This window comes from Oncorhynchus mykiss, chromosome 32 (assembly GCF_013265735.2).
Source record: "Oncorhynchus mykiss isolate Arlee chromosome 32, USDA_OmykA_1.1, whole genome shotgun sequence".
NCBI lineage: Eukaryota > Metazoa > Chordata > Actinopteri > Salmoniformes > Salmonidae > Oncorhynchus > Oncorhynchus mykiss.
Genome location: NC_050572.1, coordinates 33,878,822 through 33,888,989, shown reverse-complemented (window position 1 = coordinate 33,888,989; position 10,168 = coordinate 33,878,822). Strand labels below are relative to the sequence as shown.

The 10,168-nt window shown below is 44.5% G+C and overlaps 1 protein-coding gene across 2 annotated transcripts in view; it reads right to left on the bottom strand.

The window, feature by feature from the left end:
• Nucleotides 1–510: 510 nt before the first annotated feature.
• LOC110488369 (protein capicua homolog) overlaps nt 511–10,168 on the bottom strand; it is a 35,059-nt gene continuing 25,401 nt past the window's right edge. For both annotated transcript variants that reach the window (XM_036970686.1, XM_036970687.1), the window contains exons 15-20: nt 9,124–9,347; nt 8,752–8,897; nt 4,404–4,555; nt 3,750–3,893; nt 3,274–3,399; nt 511–3,073 (exon numbers count right to left, since the gene is read on the bottom strand). In XM_036970686.1, the coding sequence (XP_036826581.1) occupies nt 2,787–3,073; nt 3,274–3,399; nt 3,750–3,893; nt 4,404–4,555; nt 8,752–8,897; nt 9,124–9,347 (1,079 nt within the window). In that variant the 3' untranslated portion in view covers nt 511–2,786. The remainder of the gene's footprint in view (nt 3,074–3,273; nt 3,400–3,749; nt 3,894–4,403; nt 4,556–8,751; nt 8,898–9,123; nt 9,348–10,168) is intronic.

Below are 10,168 nucleotides of genomic sequence, written 5' to 3'. Positions count from 1 at the left end.
AAGTGTCACCCAGGTATCTGAATGGTCTGGTACACCAACTGTAGTTTTGGATTAACGATCGTGAGATTATGAGTTCATATCGCCACCTGCCTTGGCAGGAAGGATCTTAACATTGTAATTGCAGTTAATTCCAGGTAATCCCACTTTAAAATGTGAGATGTCTACTTGTGTATGGAAAATCAATTAACAAAGGGGATCTCAAAATGCATAATAAAATACTGGTGATTTCACTTTGTGGAAGCAACCATAGTCGACTGTGTTGGGGAGTCACTGGTTGACGTTCACTGAATTCAGATTCTCTTCTAGTCATACTTTCAATTATCAGTATGGGCTCACACCTTTAGGCAAAACATGGGGGTGTCTACATCCACATAGCATAAAGTAGTTCTTTGTTATTACAGACCTTACAGGGGTAATTCCGTTGGAATCTTGGGTCAGTTGTACAGAGATGGATTCCATTATACCAGCACACTCACATTCACTAATCTGACTCAGAACAAAGACAAAGGATATTGTGTTAGGTCTTTAATATTTTCAATATTTAGTTTTTTTTGTGTTTTGTTTAGAAATATTGCACATGGTCAACATGCCTGTTTATGAGCTAACACTCATCTCTCTCATTCTAAAATTCCTTCTCCAAAGTATGGACAGTTTATTTTAAGCACAATCATACAGTGTACACGCATACATGTGTGTGTATGTATGTCTGTGTGTTTGCGTGCGCACATGCATGTTCATGGAATCATTTCAGGCCTCACCTTTGCCAGATTCAACAAATATTCGATAAATTCTATGTCTTTGATCTTGGACTATCTCATTAATATAACAAATCAAGATGTCATATAATAGTCCTTGTGACTGAAAAAATACTGCCTCTAGAATACGTGAAGAACATATGATTGATAATGTCTTATTGTATGGTATGTGAAGGAATCCGGGTGTGGCTGATTCCATACATGCATGTGCGCAAACACACACATCATCTATATGCACATATGGAAATATATATATATTTTTTTCACACATCCAACTGTATACAGAGAAATAAAGGTATATCCATAACTACCCCAACTCTTCCCAAAACAAGTGAAGAGGCAAAAAGTGCTATTTGAATTTCTTTGACTTTAGTTAGTTAGCTACGCTCTATCTCTTCAAATATAGTAATCTCAGATCATTCTTCTTATGCCATTGTTATTAGAATGGGTCTTCTGACTGTACTGTAAATATCTATGGCACAGACCCACATAACCCACCCATTCCAAATATCGTATTGCACCATTTAATAAGGAAAAAATAAAGTGGCAGAGAGGGAAGAGAGAGGGCTCCAGAGAATGCCCTACAGGGCTGGTCTAGGATCTGCTTTCCCTGAACTAAACCCTAACCAGAGCCATCCTGAGCTACATAACAGAACTGACCCTGGACCAGTGCTTAAGGGCACTTTCTAACAACACTTGGATAGAGGGGCAGGGAGAGGAAGCAAGGGGGGAAGGAAAGGGACTAGAAATGGAAGAGGGGGGATTGATAACAACAAGGTTATTTCTATGAAACAATCTCTAAAAACAATACTTTCCTGATTTAAGTTGCAGTCACAAGACCACACATTGTGCAAACACCTGATTTCAACGTTTAAAAACAAACTGCCTGCCCCCTCCTCTATGTGTCTACTGAGAAGTCATGGGAGAGGGGAAATGGCCCAAAGTAAAATTTAGAAGAGGGCTCGCGTGGGCTGTTTCAAAACCCCTTTTATATAAGTTTATGCTGGAGAAACACCAATAAGAGCCACGAGAGAAAACAGGCCACATAAAACGTGTTATTTCCACTGCAACAATAAAAGATAAAACAACATATCCACTGTGTGACTACTAGAAGTTGATTCAATATCTACTTTTGCTTGTGAACTGTCACTTGGGAGCCAAGTGAGCCATGTCACATCATCTGCTTCCGGTGTCCTTGGTGGAATCCGCAGCCTCCACTCGAGTTGACCAATGAATGGACCATCGTCTCGTTCAGCCTTTCTCTGTGCTCTGTTACAGCCAACCATTGTTGAGTTTGTTGCTTTGTCACGCATCACCCTTCAATCTTTACATATTTCATATCTCATAATGGCGTCCACAAGGGGGGAAACCCCAATATACAACATCCTCTCCAGCCAATAGGAACTCAACCTGTCTGTGACAGTGATAACTGATTGGGCCAGGGATTGGGTCAATTGTCACACTGAGTCCCGCCTCCCTTTATCGGGAGCCAATGGTATCCATGCTTGACTCACTTTCTTCAATCGCTAAAAACTGTGCAGGCCAATGGCTTGTGTGTGAGTCCATTTCAGTGCTGTCTGTTGTTGCAGCATAGAGGGGAATTTCAGTGGAGGTTACATTTGGATACATCCCAACCACTGTGCTGAGGAGTGGAGGGAGGGAAGTCAAGTCAATGGCAAACTGCATCCGCACAAATTGTTACAACGTGCCGTTGTGTATGGTCATCTTTCGTGTGACAGTTCTTGTGACTGCCACCCAAAAATAACAGTCTGTGTTGGTGGGGTGTGCGTGTATGTGCGAGAGAGACAGAATGAATTGTGTGTACCACAGAATGTTCTGTATCAAACTACAAATGTGCTGAGAGTACGGCCAGTACAGAACTGTGCCGACGAGATACTGAAGCCCTGTTACTACATGTACAAGGACATGCAGTGCGTCACAACAACAATCTCTCTCTCTTTTGTCACTTTCTCTCCATCTACTCCATTCTCTTGTTTTTCTCCTTCTTTCCATCCCTCTTTCTTTCCATTCCTACAATTTACCCAAACTCCTGGGCTCCTCGGGACTCCTCCCTCTTTCTCCGGGCTCCGTCCCTGTACCATCTCGAGTGCTAGTATTTGAGGAGCCGTTGGCGGCGGAGGTGGAGTCTGTTGACCCCGGGACCCCTGTTGTTGACCCGCCAGGCTCAGAGATTCCAGGGGTTCCAGGTGTGGCTGTCTGCATGATCTTCTGCCTCACTTCCCTGATCTTCAGCTGCAGACACCCCTTCGAGGGAAAGGTGTCTGAGTAGCGCGCCTGGAAGGCTGCAGTGGCCTGGGCTAGAGGAGGAGAGGAGGGAAAGCAGATGAGCCCTCTGAAGGAAAGAATTGCAGTGCAGCATTCGCGTGGTTGTATCAGAGACTAGTTGTTTGTAATCTGGTCTTGCTCAACCGCAAAGCCAGTATACAAAGTGACCAATGAGAGTAAACAATTCTGCTACATCAGTCAATGAGAGAAGCAGATGGTGCCGGGTGGCTACCTGAAGGGAAGAACCCATGTTCCTGGAAGAGCTGCATGACAAGAGCCCTGCGCTGGTCCAGAGTCCTCCGGAGAGAGGAGTACGGCACTCTGTCCATCTCCCCCAAGACATCCTCAGACTCAGCAACTAGAGAGGGATACATGAGATGCGAGAGAGATGAGAGGAGAGAAGAGAGGGGAAAAGATGGTGATTGAGAGAAGTGAGGGATGAGAGAGAGATGAGAGGAGTGAGTAACATGAAGAGGGAGTGAGAGGAGAGAAGGGTGATTGAGAGAAGTGAGAGAATGGAAGAATGGAGAAAAGAGGTAACGAAAAATTTGAAAGTAATTTTTGAGAAAGAATGCAAGGAGGAAGGGAGTAACTAAGGAAAAAGCTATTGGGGTCTACCAAAAGTAGTGCACTATGTAGGGAATAGGGTGCCATTTAGGACACAAGCCATAACCTATGACAGACTGTCGTACAGTCCACACTATTTACCAGCTCTGTCAAAGGTGAAGATGTCCCCCTCACACTTGACGTCGCTCTTGGGTGTGTTGGGCTCCGAGCTGCAGCTGGAGAGACGGCTCCGAGCTGTAGTCTTCCTCCTGGGAGAGCTGGGGTCCTCTGCAGACGAGTCCAGGTCTAAAGGGAAGGAGGAAGAGAAGTAGAGGAGGAAGGGGAGAGGAAGAAAAGAGGAGGTGGAACAGAAGAGGATTGGAGAAGAGGAGGAAGATAAGGGGAGGAGGAAGAGAAGAGGAAGAGAGGAGGAGGAGGAAGAGAAGAGGAAGGGAGAAGAGGAGGAAGAGGAGGAGGAAGAAAAGGGGAGAGGAAGAGAAGGAGAGGAGGAACATAAGAGGAGAGGAAGAGGAGAGGAACTGCCATCTAGTCACAGCCTTGCCTGACATGAGCTTATTAACTTTTTGTGTGGGTGGGGAGGGTGGTGTATGACGGGGTGTTATTCTCATTTGATTCTATGTATTTCTGTATGAATGTGGAAGAGGCTGCACTCTCTATTGTCCAAGTCAAATTTCCACTTGGGGACAATAAAGTATATCACATCAATAATGTTAGAGATTCAATTTGTATAGCGGACATGCTAAATTTGTAAACACAGACTTCATTTTTAATGCTATCTCTTTGTCTCTCTCTCACCTGTGGAGTTCCTCCTCTTCTTCCGGTAGCTGCCCAGTATGGCTCGGGGGGAAGTGGCCAGACTCTGGAGGGTGGGAGAGGGCAGCACCTCTTCTGGTCTGAACTCTGGCAGCTCGGCAAAGCGCTCCTCGAAATAGGACCCCGACAGGACCCTGGTACATTTGAAATATAGTTAGATTTTATGAGACCCATTTTGGGATCAAACCGTACCCGACTCCACCAGGGAGCTAAAAAGGGCTTAGCCCCCTCACTTCAAAGGTGTGCCTCCTCAGTTTTTCTGAAAGGTATCAGCACAATGGACAGAGCGCGCCGCGGTGTGTGTAGGGGGGCTATGTAAAGCCACTGAGGTTTCCATAAAAAGCGTGAAAAAAAACGCTTCTCATCTCTGGTAGGCTAAGTGAATAAAGTGATACGCCTGTAATATTTGATTTTGATTTAAAAAAGACGGGGTCAAGTTTATCGGTCCGGTGCCATATTAAATGCTGAAATGTCTCCTGGCTCCTCTGCTGTTCCTATGGGGGGGGGGGGGGGTCACATGTCCATTAGTTTGGGTAGTGTGTGCCTTTAATGTGGGTGGATAGATATACTGAACGGTAATGATTTCAGTTGCAGGGAGAATGACCACTGTTACATCCTGACAATGTTTATGAGGTTACTGCTTATGAATGAGGAAGGTGTAGAAGAGGTGCTACAGCTACGTCCCTCTCCACTATTGCACACTGACTCACGCCAATGCTGCCGCACTATTTGTTTTATTGTGTCAACTGTTTGTCAATGTTTAGCAATGCAATGTAAAATATACACAAGAGTGTACAACATTTTAGGAAGACCTTCCTGATATTGAGCTGCACCACTCCTTCTGCCCTCAGGACAGCCTCAATTCGTCAGGGCATGGACTCTACAAGGTGTCGAAAGCGTTCCACAGGGATGCTAGACCGTGTTGACTCCAATGCTTTCTACAGTTGTGTCAAGTTGGCTGGATGTCCTTTGGGTGGTGGACCATTGATACACACGGGAGACAGTTGAGAGTGAAAAACCCAGTAGGGTTGCGCCAGGCACCTACTACCGTACCTCGTTCAACGGCACTTAAATACCCCATTCAAAGGCACTTAAATGCCCCGCTCAAAGGCACTTAAATACCCCGTTCAAAGACACTTAAATACCCTGCTCAAAGGCACTTAAATACCCCGTTCAAAGGCACTTAAATACCCCGTTCGAAGGCACTTAAATACCCTGCTCAAAGGCACTTAAATACCCTGTTCAAAGGCACTTAAATAACCCGTTCAAAGGCACTTAAATGCCCCGTTCAAAGACACTTAAATACCCCGTTTAAAGGCACTTAAATACCCTGCTCAAAGGCACTTAAATGCCCCGTTCAAAGACACTTAAATACCCCGTTTAAAGGCACTTAAATACCCTGCTCAAAGGCACTTAAATACCCTGCTCAAAGGCACTTAAATACCCCGTTCAAAGACACTTAAATACCCTGCTCAAAGGCACTTAAATACCCCGTTCAAAGACACTTAAATACCCCGCTCAAAGGCACTTAAATACCCCGTTCAAAGACACTTAAATACCCCGTTCAAAGGCACTTAAATACCCTGCTCAAAGGCACTTAAATACCCCGTTCAAAGGCACTTAAATACCCTGCTCAAAGGCACTTAAATACCCCGTTCAAAGGCGCTTAAATACCCCATTCAAAGGCACTTAAATGCCCCGTTCAAAGACACTTAAATACCCCGTTTAAAGGCACTTAAATACCCTGCTCAAAGGCACTTAAATGCCCCGTTCAAAGACACTTAAATACCCCGTTTAAAGGCACTTAAATACCCTGCTCAAAGGCACTTAAATACCCTGCTCAAAGGCACTTAAATACCCCGTTCAAAGACACTTAAATACCCTGCTCAAAGGCACTTAAATACCCCGTTCAAAGGCACTTAAATACCCCGTTCGAAGGCACTTAAATACCCTGCTCAAAGGCACTTAAATACCCTGTTCAAAGGCACTTAAATAACCCGTTCAAAGGCACTTAAATGCCCCGTTCAAAGACACTTAAATACCCCGTTTAAAGGCACTTAAATACCCTGCTCAAAGGCACTTAAATGCCCCGTTCAAAGACACTTAAATACCCCGTTTAAAGGCACTTAAATACCCTGCTCAAAGGCACTTAAATACCCTGCTCAAAGGCACTTAAATACCCCGTTCAAAGACACTTAAATACCCTGCTCAAAGGCACTTAAATACCCCGTTCAAAGACACTTAAATACCCCGCTCAAAGGCACTTAAATACCCCGTTCAAAGACACTTAAATACCCCGTTCAAAGGCACTTAAATACCCTGCTCAAAGGCACTTAAATACCCCGTTCAAAGGCACTTAAATACCCTGCTCAAAGGCACTTAAATACCCCGTTCAAAGGCGCTTAAATACCCCATTCAAAGGCACTTAAATGCCCCGTTCAAAGACACTTAAATACCCCGTTTAAAGGCACTTAAATACCCCGTTCAAAGACACTTAAATACCCTGCTCAAAGGCACTTAAATACCCCGTTCAAAGGCACTTAAATACCCCGTTCAAAGGCACTTAAATACCCCGTTCAAAGGCACTTAAATACCCTGCTCAAAGGCACTTAAATACCCCGCTCAAAGGCACTTAAATACACCGCTCAAAGGCACTTAAATACCCCACTCAAAGGCACTTAAATACCCTGCTCAAAGGCACTTAAATACCCTGCTCAAAGGCACTTAAATACACCGCTCAAAGGCACTTAAATACCCTGCTCAAAGGCACTTAAATACCCCGCTCAAAGGCACTTTTTTGTCTTGCCCGTTCACCCTCTGAATGGCACACACACACAATCCATGTCTCAATTGTCTCAAGGCTTAAACATCTTTCTTTAACCTGTCTCCTCCCCTTCATCTACACTGATTGAAGTGGATTGAACAAGTGACATCAATAAGGGATCATAGCTTTCACCTGGCCTATGTCACAGAAAGAGCAGGTGTTCTTAATGTTTTGTACACTCAGTGTATATTTATCAGTGAAGTTATTATTAATGTCTACATATTCCCCCATTAATTTAGAATGTTTGGTTACGGAAATGCTGATAATTCATTCAATATAATATTCATTCATACCATTCTCATTCTTCAAAAGGAAACGTTGTTTGGAGAGCTCACAAACTACACAACACTTGTGATAAAGAACTTTTGGTTTATTTAATTGCATTTACCAGTTTACTGTCAATTTCTTCACTGTCTTTGTTTTGGAGAGCATGAGTCCGGTTTCTCCGTCATGTTTAATGTCGTGTCAACGTGCGTGCTTTAGCGTGCATACAGCCCATTCTGAAAGTATTCAGACTCTTGACCTTTTCCACATTTAGTTCCGTTACAGCCGTATTCTAAAAATTGATTAAATGACGTTCTGTCCTCATCAATACCCCCATAATGATGAAGCGAAAACAGGTTTCTAGTAATGTTTGCAAATGTATTTAAACATTTTAAACAGATATACCGTATTTACATAAGCATTCTGACCCTTTGCAATGAGACTTGAAATTGAGCTCAGGTGCATCCTGTTTCCATTGATCATCCTTGAGATGTTTCTACAACTTGACCTGTGGTGGACATACCTGGCCTGCGTGCCGAGAATAGGACTGGCCAAATGTATTTAAGTGGCCATTTGGAGATGTTCTAGTTAGTTCACGTTATGGGAACTCAAGGGGAGGTTGTATTTGAGCCTGGTAGACGCCACCAATGCTTTATTGGTTAAGACAGGTTTTGCCTGATGACATTATTTTTTGTATATATATATATATATATATATTTGTAAATTCCACCGTCATCTTTCAAAACATCCGCGCTGTGTAAATAAATCCAACACTCATTTGCACCTCTACCTGCCTGCCTCCTGAATATTTGCTCTTACGACTGCTAGAAAGCCCCTATTTTACGCTGATACAGCGCAGCAGAGAGAGGGTCGATTTCCAACCTGTCACTTCAAAAGCACTCAATGATCTCGGAGCCTCTGCATGTGAACGTTATGTTTATTCTGGTGTAGTGTGATATAAGCAGAATTCAATACAATTCCAATGCAAGAACCCCCCCCCCCCAGAAATGTAGCCCTCTCGCCGATTACAACTGCCCCCTTAGTCACTTTATCCTGGCGCCGGGTCTGGATCGAACCCTCAATTTTACTGATGTAAGCAACAAGCTCCAACCAACTGATTCCCTGGCTACATAATCTTCTCCAATTGGTCATAACTGTCAACTGTCAATACACGTTTACTGTCAACTATGGTAACGTTTTCATTTCCTCCCATTGCTCCCTCCCCCAATCCCTGCCACTCACTTGTCAATGGAGTCGGAGGGCTTTCTGAGTGGTGGAGGGCGGAATTTGGTCTTCTTGGCTGAGGGGGGCGCGTCCCTGTCAGTCTGTGGGGCAGGCGGAGGAGTGTCCTGTCCTGTGGGAGGGTGGGGAGGTTCCCTCGGTCCAGCCTGGAGAGAGAGAGAGAGAGAGAGAGAGAGAGAGAGAGAGAGAGAGAGAGAGAGAGAGAGAGAAGAAAAAAATAATAATAATAATAATAAGGAAGGATCAGTAACCATACCAGCAGCCTCATCCTTGATCAGTGTTTGCGATAATTGTTTGCATCGCAATAATCGTTTGCAGGACGACTAACAAATGAATTGCATTGCTTTTGTAATATCTATAGTCATCTCTTACCCCTTTGCTGTGGCCCTCGTTGCCACTGTCCCCTTTGTTGTGGCCCTCATGGGGCCAATCATCTGTCTCCCTGGACCTTTCTGGTTCAGGTGTCCCACATTCCATCTTTATCCACCTCTCCCTCTCTCCATCCACGTCTGTCTGTTTCTCTTTGGCATAATCTCTGGCATCGTCCGTGTTCTCTTCTTTCACGTGGCTGGCTCGACCACCATTTTCTTCACTCCCTGCAGGAAAAGACATGACAGTGGCTCATGATTCCTAGTAAAAATACACTACATGACCAAAAGCACCAGCTAGTTGAACATCTCATTCCAAAATAATGAGCAGTAATATGGAGTTGGTTCCCGCTTTGCTGCTATAACAGCCTCCACTCTTCTGGGAAGACTTTCCACTAGATGTTGGAACATTGCTGTGGGGACTTGCTTTCATTCAGCCACAAGAGCATTAGTGTGGTCGGGCACTGATGTTGGGCAATTAGGCCTGGCTCGCAGTGGGCGTCCCAATTCATTCCAAATGTGTTCGATGGGGTTGAGGTCAGGGCTCTGTGCAGGCCAGTCAAGTTCTTCCACACTGATCTCGACAAACCATTTCTGTGTGGACCTTGCTTTGTACACGGGGAATTATCATGCTGAAACAGGAAAGGGCCTTTCCCAAACTGTTGCCACAAAATTGGAAGCACAGAATCGTCTAGAATGTCATTGTATACTGTAGTATTAAGATCTCCCTTCACTGGAACTAAGGAGCCTGAAACATGAAAAACCATTATTCCAGACCATTATTCCTCTTCTGACAAACTTTCCAGTTTGCACTATGCATTGGGGCAAGTAGCGTTCTCCTGACATCAGCCAAACCAAGATTCGTCTGTCGGACTGCCTGATGGTGAAGGGTGATTCATCACACCAGAGAACGCATTTCCACTGCTCCAGAGTCCAATGGCAGCGAGCTTTACACCACTCAAGCTGACGCATAGCATTGCGCATGGTGATCTTATGCTTGTGTGCGGCTGCTCAACCATGGAAACCCACTTCATGAAGGTCCCGACAAA